Raw genomic sequence first — 22,498 nt, 5'->3', positions numbered from 1 at the left:
CTAGCAAGGGTCCTAAGACTATGTCCAGAGCCACTGTATTGGCTAAGACTTTGACCAAGGACATCATCAGATCCGGGGATGTGTTGGAGAGTGTTGAGAAGGGAAAGAGAAAAGCTGAAGAGGTTGTTGAGAAGAAAGTTGAGCCCCCAAGTAAAAAGGGGAAGATTTTGAAGAATTATGCTGTGACAACTGTACCTGAGCCGCCTAGGTATTCTGGAACTGCTCCTAAGTGCTCCCAGTGCCATCTTCACCACACTGGTGCTTGCCCCACTTGTTACAAGTGCCAAGGCATTGGGCACTTGGCTAGGTACTGCAATGTTGTGTCGACAAACATGATCAGAGCTAATCCTCCGCCAATGAACAGAAATCCTCAGATGAGGAATGACAGACTTCCTCTACCACCTCCTGCACCAGTTCACAGAAATCAGAATCAGATTCAGAACGCCCATGTTCAGCGTGATGCTCATCCACGCGGACCAAGACAGCAGAACCAGAACCGCCAGCACCAGCAAAACCGACAGGGCCCTGCTAACGCTCGAGTTTTGCTCTGAACGCTGAGGAAGCTCGTCAGAACCCACGGGTTGTGACAGGTACTTTTCTTCTGAACGATCATTATGCTTCAGCACTATTTGACTCCGGTGCTGAACGTAGCTTTGTTGCATTAGACTTTAAAGCTAAGACTGACATGAACACTGGCAGACTAAATGATAAGTATGTAGTAGAGTACGCTAATGGCCAACAGTACGGCACTAATGAAATTGCTCTAGACTGTCCCTTGGTTTTAGTAGACAAGACTTTTACGATTGACCTAATTCCTGTTGAACTGATTAGTTTTGATGTTATCGTGGGAATGGACTGGCTATCCAAACACCACGCGACTATTTGTTGCCATGAGAAAACAGTTCATATACCACTCCAGAACAGTGAGATCCTGATAGTACAAGGCGATAAGTCCACGAACGAGCTAAAGATCGTCTCAGCCATGAAGTTCTGCAAGTACTTAGACAAGAAAGACCATCTCGTGTACTTAGCTCATGTCATTGACAAAAGTGCTAAAGAACTTAAAGTTCAAGACATCCCTATCGTTCGGGACTTTCGAGATGTCTTTCCTGACGACTTACCAGGTGTACCACCTGTGAGACAAGTCGAGTTCAATATTGATCTTGTTCCCGGTGCAGCACCTGTCGCTAAAGCACCGTATCGTCTAGCTCCTCCTGAAATGCAAGAACTGTCCAATCAATTACAAGAACTCTTGAGCAAAGGCTTTATCCGTCCCAGTTCATCCCCTTGGGGTGCACCGATCTTGTTCGTTAAAAAGAAAGATGGCTCAATGAGAATGTGCATAGACTATCGAGAACTGAACAAACTAACCATCAAGAACCGGTATCCTTTGCCTCGCATAGACGATCTATTTGATCAATTGCAAGGTGCCTCGTACTTTTCTAAGATCGATCTACGTTCGGGCTATCACCAGATTCGTGTTCAAGATGGTGATGTCCCAAAGACAGCCTTTCGTACTCGCTATGGTCATTACGAGTTCCTCGTTATGCCATTTGGTCTGACTAATGCTCCAGCTATTTTCATGGACTTGATGAATCGTGTCTGTCGTCCGTTCTTAGACAATTTTGTGATCGTGTTCATTGACGATATTCTCGTATACTCCCGAAACAAGACCGACCATGAGCAACACTTACGTTCTGTCCTTCAACTCCTACGAAAAGAAGAGTTATATGCCAAATTTTCAAAGTGCGAATTCTGGCTTCGCCAAGTACAGTTCTTAGGTCACATTGTAAACGAGGAGGGCATTCATGTTGATCCGACCAAGGTTGAAGCCATCAAGAAGTGGGAGGCCCCGATGGCTCCCACTGAAGTTCGTAGTTTCCTCGGATTAGCTGGTTATTATCGTCGTTTCATCGAAAACTTTTCTAAGATCGCACTACCCTTGACACAATTGACGCAAAAGACTCGAGACTTCATTTGGGGTGATCAGCAAGAACAAGCATTCCAAACCTTAAAAGACAAACTGTGTAAAGCACCTGTCCTAGCTTTACCAGATGGCACTGAAGACTTTGTGGTGTACTGTGACGCTTCACATCAAGGTCTAGGCTGTGTACTGATGCAAAGAAGCAAGGTGATCGCCTATGCATCCAGACAACTCAAAGTGCACGAAAAGAACTATACCACCCATGACCTAGAACTTAGAGCAGTTGTGTTCGCTTTGAAGATTTGGAGGCATTACTTATACGGAACCAAGTGTACTATCTTTACCGATCACAAAAGCTTGCAGCATGTATTCAACCAGAAAGAGTTGAACATGAGACAGAGGCGTTGGGTGGAATTGCTGAATGATTATGACTGTGAAATCAAGTACCATCCCGGGAAGGCGAATGTAGTAGCCGACGCGCTAAGCAGAAAAGAACGAGTCAAAATCCTATCCATTAAGGAGGCAGATCGTACAGACTTGAGACAACTTGTGATCGAAGGCCAAGAGTTCGGCTTGAGATCGAAAGACAGTATAAAAGCTGAGCGGTTAGGACCCATCGCTCAGGAATTCGAAGTTGATGATAATGGAGTCAGAAAGTTCAAGAGCCGAGTTTGGATCCCTGCAGCTAATGGTGTTCGAGAGATCATCATGCAGGAAGCTCACCGTTCTAAATACTCGATTCATCCAGGCGCGAACAAAATGTACAAGAACTTGAAGCTAGACTATTGGTGGCCTGGGATGAAGAGAGAGATCTTTGAGTACGTCAGCAGATGTCTGACATGTTCTAAAGTCAAGATCGAACATCAGAAACCTTCTGGATTGTTGAAGCAATTGGAAATCCCAGTGTGGAAATGGGAAGACATTACTATGGACTTCATTATGAAACTGCCTCGTACGAAGAACAACCATAACTCCATTTGGGTTATTGTAGACAGACTGACGAAATCAGCCCGTTTTCTTCCTATTCGAGATGACTACTCACTGGAGAGACTTGCTGAGATCTATATAGACGATATCGTAACTAAGTACGGTGTTCCTTTATCTATTGTATCTGACCGTGATCCGCGCTTCACGTCCGACTTTTGGCAATCACTTCAAGAAGCGTTAGGTACTAGACTTAATCTGAGCACCGCTTATCACCCACAGTCAGACGGGCAAAGCGAACGCACTATTCAGACTCTGGAAGACATGCTCCGTTCTTGTGCATTAGAGTTTAAAGGGAGTTCGGATAAACATCTCCCGTTGATCGAGTTCTCGTAGAATAACAGCTATCACACGAGTATTCAGTGTGCACCGTTCGAGGCTTTATATGGTCGTAAATGCCGGTCACCACTGTGTTGGCTAGACGCCGGTGAAAGGAGCTGGATGAGGCTTCCAGTTGTGCAGACCACCATAGACAAGATAGTTGTTATCAAGGAAAAGCTTAAGGCAGCTCAAGACAGACAAAAATCCTATACAGACAGACGTCGTAAACCTCTTGAGTTCAAGGTGGGCGACAAAGTTCTTTTGAAAGTTTCCCCATGGAAAGGTACTGCCCGGTTCGGCAAGGGAGGCAAGTTGGCGCCTCGGTACATAGGACCATATAAGATCATTAAATGTGTAGGACCAGTAGCGTACAAACTGGAACTACCGTTAGAGCTCGGCAATGTTCATGACACGTTCCACGTATCCAATCTTAAGAAGTGCATGGCTGACGACCCGACCATCATTCCTGTTAAGGATGTTCACATAGACGAAGGGCTCGAGTTCACCGAAGAGCCTATCGAAATCGTAGACAAAGATGCTAAGCAGACAAGACAAAGCCGCGTACCCCTATTTCGTGTACGTTGGAGTGCTAGACACGGGTATAATGACACCTGGGAACGCGAGGACTTCATTAAGAAGAAGTACCCTCATCTTTTTGACCGACGAGACTCTTAATTTCGAGGACGAAATCTTCCAAGTGGGGGAGAATGTAACAACCGTCCCAGAAATGTTCTATTTAAGTTCTTAGAAACGTACATATGCCACTGGATCGGCCAGACAGTTTAACTTATATGAGTTCTAGACGTACTTTAGATGTTCATTATGAGCTTATATGAACTTCAATTTGATCTAAATATTAATATTGTACGACGAGTTTGTGATTACGTGCAATAATATAATAAGTTCGGTTCGTAAATGTTAAAAGTTCCTAAAAGAGTTCAGCCTAAATTAATTGCAAAATGGTCCTTGTAGTTGTGAAATTTCATTTTTATGGTAAGGTATAAATAGAAAGTGTAAAACCCTAAAAGTTTACTATTCATCATCTCCTACCTCTCTTCACACACTCCCCACACCTTAAAACACACACTAAATTCATCTCCTGATTTTGGTTGGTTTGGGTGAAATCTTTGATATCATTAGCTTCCTGGTAATCATCAAAACGTGTTTCTGTAATCGGTTTTGAGGTAACAACAACAAATCTTATGTTTTGATGAAATTAAAAATAAACTTTTAGACTTGTGTTCTTGATGATTTGGTCGATTTTGATGTCAAAAACGTGTTAAAGATTGATGGGTTTATGTTTAAATAAGTCTAGTAACTGTTTTGTGATCAAATTTGGGTCGTAACATGTCTTGATCTTCAAAACCCGTGATTTTGTTAAGTTCAGTCTTATGATTCGTATGCCTGCATCATCAAACGAATTTATCATGCTCAAAACGAAATTAGCTTAAGTTTAGATCCACACCTTACGAAATTAACAAATAACTTCGTTCAATATTGATCCCAAACGAACTTAATGGTCGTTTCCCATTGTAACGAATTTATAAGCCCTTTTCCCTCACCCGAAGTCCAGTCTATGTATCTTCCAACGAAAATAATGTTCGTTTCTCTCCAAACGAATTTTAAATTCGTTTTCATAAATGAAATTTCAAATGTTACTGTCATTAAACGAACTTAATAATGCTTGCGAATTTAGGGGCCATTTTCGTACCCGTTCAGATCATACGAAAATAAAAGACAAATTCGTTTAAGGGGTTCATGCGAAAATAAAGTCAACTTCGTCTAACAGTTCATGCGAATTTAATGATTAAATTCGTAAGGTTCAGTCAAACGAATTTAAGGTCTAAATTCGTTCAGCTCAGTTCAAACCGACTTAAGGCTCACCTTCGTTCAGTTCATGTACGTAAAGTCCAGTTAAAACTATTTTGAGTCAAAATGTTCAAAGGACCAAATCATCAGTTCATCAAGGACATTTGTGATTTGAATAATCACTTAGACTAATACATGTACTTCTATATGGTTATTATGTGCATAGGAGTTCGGCAAGGCGTAATTGGATCTCGATAATATACTTATCTATCTTTGTACTTGTTGACTGTACTAGTTCTCTATATTGTACCAGATCACTGTGAGTTCACTTATTCCCCCTTCGTACATTTTTAAAAGTTCTTTATCGAGGACTGAAAAGCATGAAAACTATTTTGTACTTATATATATACAGACTATATATATATATCTTCTTGACTGTACTATGTACTATCTTGAGACAGACAGACTATTTTCAGACAGACTACGTACAGACAGACTATTTACAGACAGACTATTTATGTTATGATACTTATTTTCTGAATGTGTGTTCTAGATCTTGAATGGGCAGGATCTTGAATACATTTTGTATGTACTTGTTGTCTATGTACGAGACCTATGATTTACTGCTATCAATTCATCTCCCACCAGTTCTGGGAATGGACCGTAGGTATATGGACAGCGCTGTTAGGGTAGGCCCATCCTCATTCTCCTCAGGACAGGAGAATGCATATTACCTAGACTTATTGATCACCTGTTCTGATCACATGTTCTGGTCACCGGTTCTGACCTAGTTCATACTTATAGACTATCTGAGTACATGAGTTCCCTGATTTATCATAGCTCGTTATGGCCAAGCGGATTAGCAGTAATAATAGACATACATATTAAGTACATTACAGATTCTAAACTATTGTTATTACAGCAAGGTACATTTGACAGCCGTTCAGACTATATGACTTGACTTTTATGCATACCAGTACTATGTATATTTATAAAGTACTTTATGTGAATCTCACCAACTACTTTCGTAGTTGACCTTCGAACTTACATGCTTTTCAGGCTAGGTACTAGATCTTTAGCATAAGAGTCTTCCGTTCTAAGCTCATCCTTTTGGTGACGGTTCGTGCATTCAAGTCCTGGAGCTACGAAGGCCTTATTGCTATTCCAGTTCAAGTACTGTTCTATGAGACAATTGTTCTGTCCCATGAATTTGGCTATTCTGATTCAGTTATATTCCGTAACAACATTTGTACTTCTGATCTAGACTTAATTATGATTTGTAATGACTTTGTTCTCTTGATCTTTGACTAATCTTAATGGCTGTGTTGAACTTGTACTGTGTGCATTTGTACTTGTCTGTGCATCCCGTATATTCCGCTTTAGCGGGGTGTTACACATGGACCTCTGTCCATTTTCACATGCATCCCGTACTTGTCTGTCCATTTTCATCGCTTTGGAAGAACTCAAGCTTTCCAATTTCTCCTTGTCTCAAATTCTGATTTCAACATCAAGGAAACTTTTGCTATTTAAGTTTACATCCTACATGCTTAAATCATGTTGTTGTATGTCTTGGATAACTAATTCTTTACCTCATTGGGCCAAATCTTTGCGTTGTTGGTAAACTAGTTCGATCTAGGATTTTGAAATGATTGTTTTTGATTTAGGAAGTGGGTTTGTGTGAAGAGTTGATTTTTACACTTTTTTTATACTTGTCATGAGTGGTGGTAAAGTTTGAAGCTTTGGTCCTTTAATCTGGTTGGTCAATTGGTGTTAAAATCGATTTTTATGAAGAACATGATGCCCGATATGCGCCACATATATGTCTTAGGGGCATCCAAGTCTGATGCTAGCCTTGGATATGCGTCGCGTGAGCTGAAAAATGTTCTGCATGTTGGTTTCTGAGTGAAAAATGTGTTGTATGTCGTGAATATGTGCCGCATATTTGTCCAGAAAAGCCTGATTTTCAAACACCCATAATTTTCAGACCATAACTTCGTTTTTAACATTCAAACTACCTTTGAATACATCCTAAGAGTCTACATTCTAATGATAATGTTCTTTAAAGATGGATCAAAATTAAACTTAGAGTTATCCAAAAGTTGGTTTAATTTAATATTGCATATTTTATACATAATTATATATGGGATATCATCTCTTCTACGTTTGAATTGCGGTTATGTTTACAAGCTTTTGTACTTAATTAATATGTGATTTATCTAATTATAGGTCTACAAAACTCGGAATTTGATCTAGATCTCACCTTCCTGATACCCAACCTTTGACGAGATTGGGTATTATGGTATTTGTATGAACATGATTTGTAAACTCGGTAAATCCCCTGTCGATCTTTGGTGGTTTTGTTAATAAGAAGAGGTGAGAGGTCATCATAAGACTAAAAATAAGAAAGAAGCATAGCAAAATTATTGAGAAATCAAAGAACAATTCGCTTTATTTCACCTCGAGAGGCATAAATATTGATACAAGAGTGTTCACTTCACTTCAATAAACATTCATGACATTTAAGGCACAAAACATGATATATATGACTTAGTATATAGATACAGTAATCTGGCCGGTACAAGTTTATTTTTTTGGTTCATCTTCTGCTGGTAGGGAGTCAAGGAACTTCTTTATACACCGGGTATAGACGCATGGTCGTTCTATGTGGACAAGATGGCCTGCCTTACTTATACCCTCGACGGTCGTATTTTCTCCTAGTTGCCTATTATAAGCACATACAAAAAGCCAAATTATCATCAAAACATAAAAGGATCGAGATACAGACTAAATTAAATAATTTAGATAAGACAGTTTACTGTTTCATGTTTTGAGCTAGTTCCATCTTGAATATTTGATCATTCTCGCCCCATAGAAGATGTATCTTCTGTAAAAAACAATCATGTCAAATAGTTAGCTGAGATTGTACGTAAAGTGTAGAAAAGATCGATATATGACTTGTTGAACTTGTTATATATACTTGTGGGAAATGTGGAATGTCTTCTTTGTTGCTAACTATGAGTCCCTCCAATAGCTCTGCCCTTTCCTTTCTGTTGTTAAACATCACCTGCATTGAATCATTCATAAAATGGTAAATCATTTGTTATACGTTGGCTGGACTTATGGAAATCATTCAGAATGTGTGAGTATCGTGGTAGGGTTTTCATACATATAACACACATCAAAATGTTTAAAGGTTTTAAGTTGATATGAAGTGCCAATGGGGTTGGTGGCCCATTGGTAAGGTCTTCGATTTTGGGAGGAACCACCTGGGTTCGAGTCCAACTTCTCACATTTGTAGGGTGGATTAATAAGGGTTTTTTCAGAGTCGTGGGTTTCACTCCAGGTATGCATGTAATTTAGGAGTAAGGATAGATTAAAATGTCGTTTTAAATAAAAAAATTGGCGTGCCCAAAGGGGGGCAAGGGGGCTAATTAATGCCCCCTTCAAAAAATAAAATTTCGTTATGTATTTTTAAATTTTTTATGTATTTTTTAAAAAATATTATATGTTTTCAACCGTTTGCTCCTTTTAGATTTATATTTTATTAATTTTTAATTTTGTCTCTTCCAATATTTTATCTTGGTATCGCCCCTGTTTTGATGGTATACTTATCCTATCATAATGATAAATCATGAGTCATTTCAGTGTGTTAGCTGGAAGGTAAGGCTGGCTGAAGTCGAAAATCCAATCATTGAAATGAATGCATTTATTTAGAAATATATTGAGGTATTAAAAAACAAGCTAGTTTAGGCGCTAAAAGAACATCATAATTTAATTATGAAATCAACATACATAACATCATTAAATGTCTCCTCTTGTTCTACTCAATCTTAGTTATATATGAGTATTATAAAAGCAGAGCAATGTTAGATTATTTTAAGTTTTCCTAGGAGTTGGCCACCTACATTTTTATCAAGAGTTGAAATTCAGCAGCTTTGACTTTTTAGTTGTGTCATGACTTGAAGTTTGATAATTGTATGTATGATATCAGAAGTTAAAAGTAATTGCGGCTTAGAAAGATAAATTAGTTTAAGTTAGTAAATGTCGACCTTTAAAAAATTACGTTAGCTACTAAATCATGTCGTGCTAATTAACAAAAAATGAAATATAATCCCAATAGGTTGTAAGTTCCAAAAAGTATGGTCTACACTAAGTAAAAGATAAATTAACAGAAACCCCTTATGCCCATATATCTTTTTAGTACCCACATAACCTCTAACAAAGATAGTGTCAAAGAAATTCAAACACAATTTAATCATGCTTTTGACGGGATTCAAACATAAGTTTCTCCCAACGAGTGGTGGCTAGTGGCCATCCCACCAAAGTGAGATGGTTTACACTGGATAAATAAGTGTTAATTAGTTTATGTTAGCTTTCTTAAAAATAAAAAAGATTTAGACATAACTCAAGATAAAAATAAAAAAAAAATAAAAAAACTCCTTTTATTTGTAAGTGATTCATGTCTTTAGGAAAAAATTATGTATCACCAGAGAGCAATTGAGCTCAAGTCACTTGACTTGAGAGGCTCGAGATCGGCATCGATCTTTCGATCTCGTATAAAATCGAGCATTGTTTGTGAGTAATTTACGTGAGTTGTCTACTACCCATGATGTTATGGATTCAACTTTTATGTATATCAAAAACGTGTGAAATATTATGTCTAAAAAGCATCATTATTGTTTTTTTTGAAAGATATGGATTAGGTTCTAACATACATTGTCTTAACTGGTACAATAGTCACGCGTTATAAATTACTTATATAAGTTATATTAACTTATATCTAACTAAAACATCACAAATATAACTTTATATATAGATTACCTTAATTAGTCAAGCCTATGTGTTAACTCGATCAGCTCGAACCTATTTTCTAAACGAGCCTTACGTTCGACTAGAACTCGGCTCAAACTTTTTTAGGCTCAACTTACGTTATGCTACTAATAAAATTTTTTGAATAGTTCATGACTTCATGAGTATATCAGCTCATTTGCAGCTCTATATGTTTTAAAAATTAAGATATCAATTCAATTTGTAGTGTATGAGTTCTAAAACAAATATATAAAAGGTAGATCAAAGTATGATAATAAAACCTCGAGGTAATCCTTATGAAGGCGATCAGGGAACCAAAGTTTCTTATGTGTAGCAACCGATAAAAGTGTCTTCAAACCCTTGACCGAATCTGGCAACAAAAGTTCCGAGGAAGACGAAAATCCCAACTCTTTCATTGTTTCTTGAGTAAGTGAGTCAGTCATAGCAAGTATAGAGCCCGAAATGACCATAGCTTTAACCATTTCCGGGTATAATTCTGCCATTTTGAACGCGACCATCCCACCATAACTAAACCCAACTAGTACACACTTCTCAACACCCAACTTTCTTAACGCCGTAACCAAACACTCTGCTTGAAACCGGGGTGACCGATCACTACTATCAGAAAACGACCCGCCAAAAAACAGAAGATCAGGTACGTAAACCGAGTATTTTTTTGAAAGACCCCCAATTTGGAATTGCCATGTAGCAATGCCTTCAGCCGCGAACCCATGGATTAAAACGACAACGGGCTTATTTGGTTTAATTGGGTTGGTTGTGGCTTGTTTGGTTTTTTTGTTTGGTTTTTGAATGGTTTCATTTGGAACCCAAAAGTTCATATAGGTTCCTGGCTCTATTTCAACTTTTTGAGTTTGGACTCCTGCTAATTTCATTAAGAAATTGATTAATGGCTGTTGTATGGCTACTAAGTTCACCATTTTAGTGATTAGTTGTGTATAATGTGAAAAATGGTTTGATTGTTAGAAGGGACATGGGGTGTGAGTTAAGTAGAGGAAGGAAAGGAAGGTAAAGTTGGTGTTGGCAAGTCATCTGTTTTAAAATTTGTTGGCATTACGTTTAGTTATAAATGTACTACAGTAATACTCAATTATTTTTGTATAAAATAATTCTAACTTTGAATTTGGAACATTTGTGTGTGTTGTTAGTAAAAGTTGTTGAAAACAAACTCTAGCTAAAAGACATTATATATATCTTTGTGACGTAAAAATTAGAAGAAAAGTGTGTGTTCTTATTTCATATATATTCAGACTATATTATAAAATTCAAAAATTTGTCATTGATATATACTACAGTATCATATATGTACATGAGTGACCGATTCTTGTGATCATTGCCTATAAAATTTTCGCTCTGATCATCCCAAAATGTATGAATTCGGAACTCTTCTGCTACCTTCCTTAAGTCCTGGAATATATGGTTCATCAATATGTTAAAAAAAAAAGAAAGATATTTCCATAAATATCGTGTATAAATGTTCTAAAGAATGTGTATCAAGGAACAATTAGTGTATAATGTGTTACATTTCAAATGTAAAAGTTTGCATTTGTTTTATATAAGTGAACCGCTTTTCATGAAGCTAACTCTTCTTAAACCATAAGCTGCTAGCAATGTGTTGAAAAGTGAATTGATACTTTATGCCGTCCGAATAAGTGGCACATCATATACTGATGTTTGGCTAAACATGATCTTAATAGTTGATCGAGACACATATATGTTGGGGAAAATTAAAAGCATGAAAAATAAATCGGGATAACTTGTAACCTCTAAAAGATATGTATTAATAATTTTCAGGTTAAATCAATTTAACGGTTTACTCAAACTATTCAATCAGATACAAATTAAACATTACGGATATATCAAAAATTACATGTCCGTTAAATGCCTACATGGTGGTTAATTTCAAAGGTTTTCAAAAAAAGACCCGTCAAGTCCCAAAAATAATAATATGAGGCATTTTTAATACAACACTTTTATGGAAATAATAAAAACAATACTCAAGCTCAACCCCCTTCGACCCTTTTAGGGGTTGCGCCCTGGACTCCCCTCTCCCTTCTCTATATGTATATAATTCTCTATCTTAGAGCGATGATGTGACATATCTCTATGCTCGTCACATTATCTTTTTCCTACGTGTCAATTATAGGTCGTCCGGTATCCACAGTTTGACATCTCAGCACTCGATGTGGCAGCTAATATTTATTACTTAGAATTATAATTATGATAACAATAATAAATTAAAAAGCGTACAAAGGGATCGAACCAGCGGCGTTTGATTTCCAAGGCAAAGAAACAACCAACCGTACTGAAGCCAGTTTTGCTTTTCATTGTAACTATCCAATAAGATAACATTATAGACAACATCATTCAATGACATTATATTAAGAAATACATATTTTCAACACCACACCATGTGACCATGCTTATTTCGATAGATACTATATTAATTATTGCCATTATATTAGATTAAAGTAATTAACACTTTATTTATTTGAAAGATTTGCTAAAAAGAAAAATCTATCTATATATAATTATTGGAATTGTATTTTACGTATATAAAAAAAACTTGTATTTAACATGTATAAAAGTTACATCTTATATATTAAAGTTTCAGCTCTTAAATTTTATAATGAGTATACGATGCTACGGCGATGGTGGTAGCGTCGACAAAATAATGGAAATGACAGGTAGAGGTGGTGGTGATTGGTTGCGGAAGCGAGTAATGTAGGTTATTGGTTGCGGAAGCAAGTAATGTAGGTTATTGATATAATAAAGTAGTGTAGTTATTTAAGGAATTAAAAGTACACTGAAATTTAATTTTATTCGTTGTTTATTTTTATATACGTTGAGACGGTATTATTCAAAATTGCTAAATCGATAAACAGTTTTCATATGTTTGGAATCACCCCATCTTTAAATATTTCTAATTAGTTAATAGGTATATTAAATTTTAATTACAGCTTATCATCTAAGGACTTACAATTTCAAAAACTAAATTAAACAATAAATTAACTTACAACATAAAGATTTAACATTTATAGCAAGTTATTTATGCATAGTGACAATAAAAATACAGTACCTCCGTAGCATATAAGTAAATAGGTTATAAGTTATTTGTGACATAGTATTACAGATTCATCACCGTTAGAAAAAAAAATGAGACAGATGTTAATGTTTATGATGGAATGACTAACTTATTATTTAATTTGGGCATTGTAATGGAACATACTTACGATGGATTTAATCAGGTTTTTGTACTTGAATATATAAGTATGTATTTTAAAATTTGTAATCATTCATCTTAACTTCCATGACTTTTTTACTCTATATAACTTACAAGAAATTAATATAATAAAATATAAACGTGCAACGCACGGGGCCTAATCTAGTAAGAAATAAATTCAACTCATGTTTCGTCCTTAAAGTCATAATAAATTTCAATAGACGCATATTTTGTACATCCAAACCTATATAATATCCACTGCCGGCTCAAAAGTTATACGAGTAATAGATTAGGCCATGGCTTGAGGCCTCCATATTTTTTGGGCCTCAAAATTTTAATTGTTGGGGTTGAGTTTCGTTTATGAAGCATATAAAAAGATTTATTAAATAAATGATTTATTTACACTCAAAGTGTCTGTTCGTTTTAAAGTTATGAGATTTTATATAGTAAAATCATTATTCATAAATAATAAGTTATGAGATTTATAAACTATATTTTTTTAGCATATCTTTTTAAATTTCTAATTGTTTTATTACGCGCGTACAACTGCATTTGTTTTTTGACTTTTTTGAAAAATTATAGATAAACATTTTGTTTAATTTTGAATAACTAGTTTGTTTGAAAATTTTATGATAGTTGTTCGATTTTTAATATCGGATTGAACCGTAACTTTAAATCTAGTCATTTAAAAATGGTTAAAATTTGAGGTTTATGGTTCGAATAAAAGAGAATCATGTTTCATTTATAAACTAAAAAGGGCTTAAAAAAATTTTTCGTTTAAAGCCACCAAAAAGGTTTTGCCGACACTCATAATATCTCATTATAACAATAACAGTTAAAAAAATTTAATCTAGTTTCATTAAATATCCATCAATATATATCGAGACACAACTATTGATCTCCTTAGATGCTTAAAGTCCAATTCTAAAAAGGTATGTTTAAATATCGTGTGGATTTACGCTAAAGATGTAATGAGATTTGCACTCTACATTTATATTATTTTTTGCTTGTATAATCTTTTTATTCACAAACTCTTGCATATTGAACAGTTTTAATTGGTTGCATTTGTAAAAGAAAATGATTGACAACGACAACGACAACAATACCCAATCTCGGCATAAGCCGGGATACGGGGGAACTATGATGTAGACAGACCTTACCCCTACATAAAGTAGAGAGGCTGCTTCCAGATCCACCGAAGTAGAAGGGACCTCCGACCCAAAGAGTATAAAAAAAAGGTTAGATCCACCAGAGTGGAAGCTTTAACCGGATGGAATTAATCTCGATCTCAAACTCTCGATCTCAAATACACGATCTGAATCTCGAAATCATATGCTCAATATCCAATCTAAGATCCAGGAGAAAGAGCCGTTAGAGGTGAGATAAAAGAGGGTGAAGAGAGTAAAAGAAAATGATTGGTATACAAAAATATATATACCTAAAGATACGTTTAATATTGTTTTAAATTTGAGACACATGTACTATGAGTTTTTTCACTCTTAAATTTTATATGCGCTCCTAACTAGAACACATAGAGAGTGACTTTTTTTTTTTTAATAAATAGTTGGATTTTCTTAGGAAAGCTAGCTACACTCAGATTATTTGCAATTTGCAAAACGAGGGGGTACACTACGACTGTGTTGGAACCACGTTAAATGTGACCATCACTGATTGTTTATCATTCATGATATGATAATTGACGATAACTGAAATCTCTATGTCTAGTAAATGTACGATGGGCATATTTACTCTTAAAGACATATTATAGGGTTTCCCATTAGATGATTGAAACTACGAGGACTTGTATTGCACATACTAAACACTAGGGACTAAGTAGTAAATGCTCTCATTATAAATATAGAGCATGTACAACCATTTTCTAGTCTAATCTCTTCCACCTTATTTTGTATGTATGTGCTCTTTCCTTTTCTAACTTTCGGTTCTAATATCAACCGAATCTCAATCCCATCATCAATCAATTAACTCGTTTTGGAAACCCGACATCAATGACAAGTATACTTAATCATCTTACAAGTATACTTATTCATGTTTTCATTATATTCATGATAAGAATCATATTATTTCCAACATGTGGTATCATGAGCCAATGGTTCTAGATCGATCTATTCATTCGTATTGTTGTTCCTTTAATTCTTGAAGAAAATATGATTTCAAATGGATCTATTATTTTGTTCCATAATTTTTTTGGAAATAATTCTTTTTCGGAAATATATTTGGAACAAAATTCTATGTTACATAATTATTTTTTTCAGAAATAATTTATTTTTTTTCGAAAATAAGTATTATGGAACAAATAATTTCTTGAACATGTTCTTCGTGTTCATATTAAAACTCATCTAATCTATTGAGTTTGATCCTAAATGTCATAATTTTTCGAGCCAAAAAACGTGTTTGTTTGGATGAATTCGACCATAATAGGTTGAATTCGACTAAGGTCGAGTTCGACCACATTAAGGTCAAGTTTGACCACCTAAGGTCAAGTTCGACCACATTAAGGTCAAGTTTGACCACCTAAGGTCGAGTTCGACCACATTAAGGTCAAGTTCGACCAGTTGAATTCAACATAACTTATCGAGTTCTCCTTAATTGTTGAATTCGACTTACTTGTTAAGTTCTCCAAATTGTCGAGTACAATTTTACCTTAATAATTATGGCAAAATTTGTCTCTCAAGTTATGGAAAAATATATTATTCTGAGACATTTTTACGGTAACAGCTCGACCCCGCCAGGGGCTGTCGTCCCTTGGACCCTGCTTCTAGGGGAGCTGCCCCGGACCCCGTAACTTAGGGGCTTCGCACTAAAATACATGGTCTCATTATTTGTGCCCTAAGGTCAAATATGATTCTCATGTTGCATTCTTATTCCTTTTGCATGATGAACACTTAGTATATTAATTCTGCCCAAAGGTGATTTAATATACTTTGTGTGTCAAAAGGGCTATTTGCATGCATAATATGCACGATTCATAATTTTATGCCCAAAGGTCAAAAGATAAGAGTTGTGTTGCATGACCTAATGCTCATATTAACTTAGATATTAGAAACTTCTACCCAAAGGTGATGTAACATCTAAGTAGAGCCTTACTTTAGCTTATTGTTTTGGTGTTTACGATAGGCTTATCTATCACTATTTTCATTACTATAATAATGGTCATAGTCTCATTACTGTAAGGAACATTACTATTAGGCCTACTTATTTTAGGCATTTGATGTGACCAATTTATACCTATCGCCCACATCATTGTTGGCCAATTTATTAAGTATTTTAAGTCGATTTTATGTGCATTTGGCGCGTTTATGGTGTTTGTTAGTGTTTTCGGGCTCTAAACAGGTTACGCGTTCATTTGGCACATTTTCGGATTATTTTTGGTCAAGATAGTGATTCATGATATCGAGAGTTGTTTCAAGTGGAAAAGGAGGTGAAATTCGGCAAGTATTCAAGATCGAAGAAAAAGGTTTTTCAATACAGCTTACCACTGCGCCGCAGTGGGGGAAGGTGTATGCCCACTGCGCCGCAGTGCCTTCAAGAAAGAAGCAATATTGTGCCAAGAATTTGTACTGCGCCGTAGTGAGGGGTACTAGAGACCACTGCGCCGCAGTCATAATAAAATTGGAAGTTGACTAGTCAAAGGCTGAGACTGCCTCGCAGTAAGGGAATGCACATCCCACTGCGCCGCAGTCACCGAAAGGAGAAATCAAGACGTGGAATACCACTGCGCCGCAGTGGAGGCATCTCTCGCCCACTGCGCCGCAGTGGGGAGACGGATCTGAATGACCGACTTTTGCACCTGATGTCGAGGGGTATATATACTAAACAAAACCTAATTTCCCAGATTATCAAAATTCTTTCTATGAGCTGCTCTACAAGGGGTTATTTCAAGGATTTCTTCCATCGATTCATTGAAGATTCACGAGCACCCATCTAGATCGTATCTACTTTTATTGTCTTACAATTTTAATTTCTCAAACGATTGGTACATCATGTTTCTCTTTTATTTTAATTATTATTTTGAATTGATCATGAGTGGCTAAACGTTTAATCATCCACCTTGATGAAACTAGACGAATGATGTGATTGCTATTTTTTTAATTCAAAAAGTTGATTTTAATTATCATTGTGTCGAGATCTTGATGGTTTAATTCCTTTATATATATTATTTTGATATTGGTGGCATGTGTCTTCTTCGTTAGTAGTACTAGTTGAATGAATTGTGATTTTCAAATGGTTGTTTGTCTATAAGCAATTATCACTAGTTCATGGTATGATAGTGAATATCATTTTAATGAAAGGAGTATGTTGTCAACGTGTTTTATAACGGTTGGTGGTACCACGTTATTCCTCACATAGATACAATTGTAATTCGATAATCAAATAAACTAAATGTCGGTAAGGTTGTCTAGGCATTGGTGGTACCGGCTTGAGTAATTTAACTAGCAATTTAGGTGATCGGGTAATTTGTTCGTGGTTGGTGGTACCACGTGAGCACCTTAATTCTTTCACGATTATCTTTTCAACTCAAATTAATTTTTCCTTAATTGAATACAATCATGTTTGAACTCTAGTGAATTCAAGGTGGATGATCCTTATTATTATTGTTTGAAGTTTTTCTTTACTTTTATGCAATTTGTGTTTAAATTTCTTTTTAATTTAATTGTCAAGAGAGAATTAAAGCAACACCCCTTTTTCCAAATCATTTTACCAAATAACTAGTCTAAATCAATCCCCGAGAACGAGCACGGTCTTACCTTTTAACTGTATTGCAAACGGTCGGGTCCACTACCCGATAGTGTGTATTAGTGAGTTTTTAGGTGATTCTAATTTATAATTTTTGAACTCGATTTAGCACATCAGCATTACTTTACGTTCCATTACTATTAAGAGATATTACTTAGTCTGCCTTAGATAGCTAATCATGTCACTATAACTTCATTAGTATTAGGTTTATTTATTTTAGGCATTACTGTTATAATCTTCTATTGCTTGTATTATAAATTAATATCCTCCTTATTTCCACTGTAGTACCTAACTTAGGCATTAAGCCACTTATTGATGCAAACTTTTCTTTATGAAAGGATTAATTACCTCTAACTCTGAAGATGACCTTGACTATGTCATTCGCCATAATGAACCCACTGCTATTAGTGTTAACTCTTCCGCAGCTCAAAAAGCGAATTTTAAGATAGTGGGATAGGGTGAATCGCTTGTCACTAATGATGGTCAAGATCTTCATCAATCATAGTATCTGAGGGAATTTATAAGGCGTATGCAAGAAGCTTAAATACCAAGGAAATAGCAGTGTTCGTGAACACATATTGAAGATGACTACCATGGCTCATAAACTTAAGAGTCCTAAAATAGAAGTCTCTGACAATTTTCTTGTGCACTTTATAATGAACTCATTGCTTGCTCGTGTCGATATCTTCAAGATTAACTATAACTCTATGAAGGATAAATTGTCGATGAGTGAAATAAGTGCAATGTGTGTGCAAGAAAATGGTCCCCTCAAGTTGGGCCAACCATGAAGTTGTTCACCTTACTACCACTGCTAATTCCATTAAAGAGGATGGATAATAACAGTAATAAGACATTAAGACTTCAAGTAAAGGATAATCATGATGTTGTTGCCTCTAGCTCTAAGTCCTTGACGAGCAATCCTAACTGCAAATTCTATTATACCCCAATTGCCCTAAATTCAAAGAGTGGCTAGCTAAGAAAGGTAACTTACCTTATGTAATATTTGATGTCTTACGTTTGATGTACTTATTAATACAGAAGCCGTCAAAAGAACCAAAGAAAGCTTAGAGTTGAAAGGGGTGATCTCTTAGATGTCGAAGCCATGGAAACTTATAATTTACATATAAATACTGGAAAGTGTGTTAGACTAGTAGATACCTTATGTGTATCGAGAATTTCTCATAATAATTCATGGTTGCGATGAGATTGTCATTACTCATAATAATGAATTCCTTGGTCCTGGTTTCTTGGATGGATTGATGTATAAGTTAGAACTAGATGATAATTTCTCACAATCTTTGTTGTCTCATAATATTAATGACATAACTAAAACAAAGACACAATCACCTAAATAAATAGAGAATTCTTCCATGTTGTGGCCTAAACATCTTAGCCACATCTCACGAGTTCGCATAGTACGACTCATAATGGATGGAACATAACATTCTCTTGAGTTTAGTGATTTTAAAACATGTATTTAATGCTTCAAATGCGAAATTGCTTAAGGAATTAAGAACGGGGCCACTAAAAGTTCCAACTTGTTGGAGATAATTCACTCTAATATTAGTGGCCCCTATCTTGTATCCATCTTAGGACATAGATCAGTTATTACATTTATTAACGATTATTCGTGTTATATGCACTTATATCTGATTTCAACCCTTAGTGACTTTTATTGATCTTAAAACTTTGGTTTTAAACCAACTTGATTGTAAAAATAAAAGTTGTGAGATCAGATAGAGGAGGTGAGTATTATGGTTGACTTAATGATATTGGTGAAGCTCTTGGTTCTTTCCATAACTTTTGAAAGGAACGTGACATAACTAACCAATACACCATGACTAGTTCTTCTTAATAATGTTATGTTGCTAAAAGAAGAAATAGAACCTTAATGGACATAGTGACAAGTATGCTTGTCAACACTAACTTACCTACATACCTTTGCATTGAGGCTTTACACACAGCCGTTCATATACTCAATAAATGTTCCATCAGAATCTGTCCCTAAGACTCCTGGACAGAAAGGAAACTGAGTCTAAAGTATATGAACGTATCAGGTTGTCTTGCCAAAGCATAACTCTATAACCCTAACTAAAAGAAACTGGAACCTAAATCCCTTACATGTTTCTTTATCGGTTTTTTGTTTCAATGTTTTTCTTTATCATGCCACGTTTGTCGAGAACTAAGAGATCATTGGGAGCACGACAAATCATAACTTAAGATCTGCAGTAAGTACAAGAAGCGGGGGGAACCACTCGTCAGTTATTATTACTCCTCCGATAATTCTTCTTGTACCCAACGCTGCTCCTAATCCTCCTAATCAGGATACTACTAATGATAAACCATTTTACTAATAATGTTGAAGCATCTTACTATTAATGGTAAAGCATCTTCCTTACTTATTGAACCTGAAAATCAACTCAAGAGATCATCTAGGTCACGCAAGGCCATAACTTTGATGATTTCATAACTAATTTAACTGAAGTTGAGGACGTTGGAAAGCTTACTGATCCTACCTATTATTAAGAAGCCATTAATAGCGATCAGGCCACTTAGTGGAATGAAGTCATAGCTTAATTCCATGTAGCATAATGACGTTTGGGACTTGGTTGAATTTACTGAAGAATCCAAACCTGTAGGTTGTAAATGGATCTTCAAAACCAAATTATACCCGAATGGAAACGTTGAACGTTATAAGGCCAAACTGGTTGTGAAGGGCTTTACTCGAAAGGAAGGAATCGATTATCAAGAGACCTTTTCTCTTGTCTGTCATAAAGATTCCTTAAGGATCGTCATGACATTCGTAGCTCATTATGATTTAGAGTTACATCAGATGGATGTCAAGAAAGCTTTCCTGAACGGAAACTTGCAATAAGATGTATACATACGGCAATCTGATGGATTCATTCCAGAAGGTAAAGAGCACATGGTCTGCAAGTTGATTAAGTCCATATACAGGTTAAAGCAAGTATCAATAAAATGGTACCTTAAGTTTAATAAAGTCATAAGAGGACAAGACTTCCTAAAGAATCAAGTGGATCATTGCACCTATCTCAAGATTAGTGGGAGTAAACTTACAATCCTTATTTTGCACGTGGATGGTATTATACTTGCAAGTAACAACTTGGATATGCTGCGTGAGTTCAAGCATTTACTATTTGCATAATATCGACATGAAAGATCTTGGTGATGCCTCTTATGTCATAGGTATCAAAATACACCAAGACATACGTAATGATGTTCTGGTTCTTTCTCAAAAGATTTATATTGAACACATCTTAGAACGCCATAACATGAAACACTACACACCCACTATAGCTACAGTAGTAAAAGGAGACGTATGTAATTGTTTCCAAAGTTCGAGCACTGAAATTGAAAAGGAGCAAATGAGGATGATACTTTACTCATCAGTAATTAAGAGCATTATGGATACTCAGGTATGTTCTTGTCCAGATATCGCTTATGTCACCGATATGCTTGGGAGTTAACTATCTAATCCCGAATTAGCATATTGAAAAGCGGCTAAAAAAGGTTCTATGATATATGCAAAGGACCAAAGAATACACATTAACTTATAGAAGAGGTGACAACTTAGAAGTAGTAGGATGTTCTGATTCTGATAAGAAGTCTACTTTTGGATATATGTTTATGATTAGCTGGCAGACCTGACTCTTGACGGAGTCATAAACAGAAACTGACTGCAACGTCCACCATGATGGCTGAATACATTGCCGTTTATTATATCATGTCATGGGATGTTGTTAAAGAACCTAGTCAGTGGACTCAAATTGTCAATACTAATTATGACCATTGAAGCTTTACTGTGATAACTCAATTGTGGTAACTTTCTTTAACGGTAACAGTTCAACTGGCGCTGAGCTATATCTTGATACAAAGTATCTGTTTGTAAGCGAACGGATTGAGGAAAATGTTTTTTGTATTGAGTACAAAAGTACACATAATATGCTAGCGGATCAATTGACCAAAGGTCTTCCTCCTTAAATCTTCGTAGGACACGTGTTGAAGATGAGACTTACTAAAGGACCTAATATAATAGCATGTTGTACTTATTCGTCATTATTATTATCTTAATAAAATTTTCCTCTATATTCAAGTTTTGTTTGTCTGATAATTACACTTTGAGTACTCATAATGGTGTACAGACATTATTACAACAAAATTTGTAATAATGTCACCCGAAAGAGTGGCATAGTTGAAATTTCGGATGTTATTGGGAAAGAAACAATATTTAGAAGTAAGGTTTACCTTGCAATTTAACCCGAAATGGATTGGTCAAATTAAGGTTTACTTGCAGTTTAAGTAGAAAAGGATTTTGGTTTTTAAATATCTCGACTTAATATATATTTATAATCCAGTTAATAAATTATTTACAACAAACATTTTTTACTATTAAAAATAATTACACTATCCTCATTTATATTTACATGAATGCTCATACTGTCGCTGCAACCATCGACGACACTAGTCACCCTACCCGTAATCACAGCCACTATATTGCGTGGTTACTAGTCTAATCAATAAAAAAATAATGATTGGGTCACCGTCATTATACATCTATAGTATAACTTGAATAGTTAAATCACTAGGATGTTGCATTGTTAACTTAATACGATAACTATTGAATACTAATATAG

The 22,498-nt window shown here is 35.6% G+C and overlaps 1 protein-coding gene across 1 annotated transcript; it reads right to left on the bottom strand.

Annotated features, from left to right (window-relative positions):
* Positions 1-7,531: 7,531 nt before the first annotated feature.
* Positions 7,532-10,820, bottom strand: LOC122580254 (epoxide hydrolase 4-like). The gene is made up of 4 exons (XM_043752534.1): positions 10,129-10,820; positions 8,016-8,102; positions 7,855-7,922; positions 7,532-7,760 (listed from the first exon to the last, which is right to left on the bottom strand). The coding sequence occupies exons 1-4, from the start codon at positions 10,783-10,785 to the stop codon at positions 7,622-7,624; spliced, it is 951 nt and encodes a 316-aa protein (XP_043608469.1). The 5' UTR covers positions 10,786-10,820; the 3' UTR covers positions 7,532-7,621.
* Positions 10,821-22,498: the final 11,678 nt, after the last annotated feature.

This window comes from Erigeron canadensis, chromosome 8 (assembly GCF_010389155.1).
Source record: "Erigeron canadensis isolate Cc75 chromosome 8, C_canadensis_v1, whole genome shotgun sequence".
Lineage (NCBI taxonomy): Eukaryota > Viridiplantae > Streptophyta > Magnoliopsida > Asterales > Asteraceae > Erigeron > Erigeron canadensis.
This window is presented reverse-complemented; position numbering and strand designations above follow the sequence as displayed.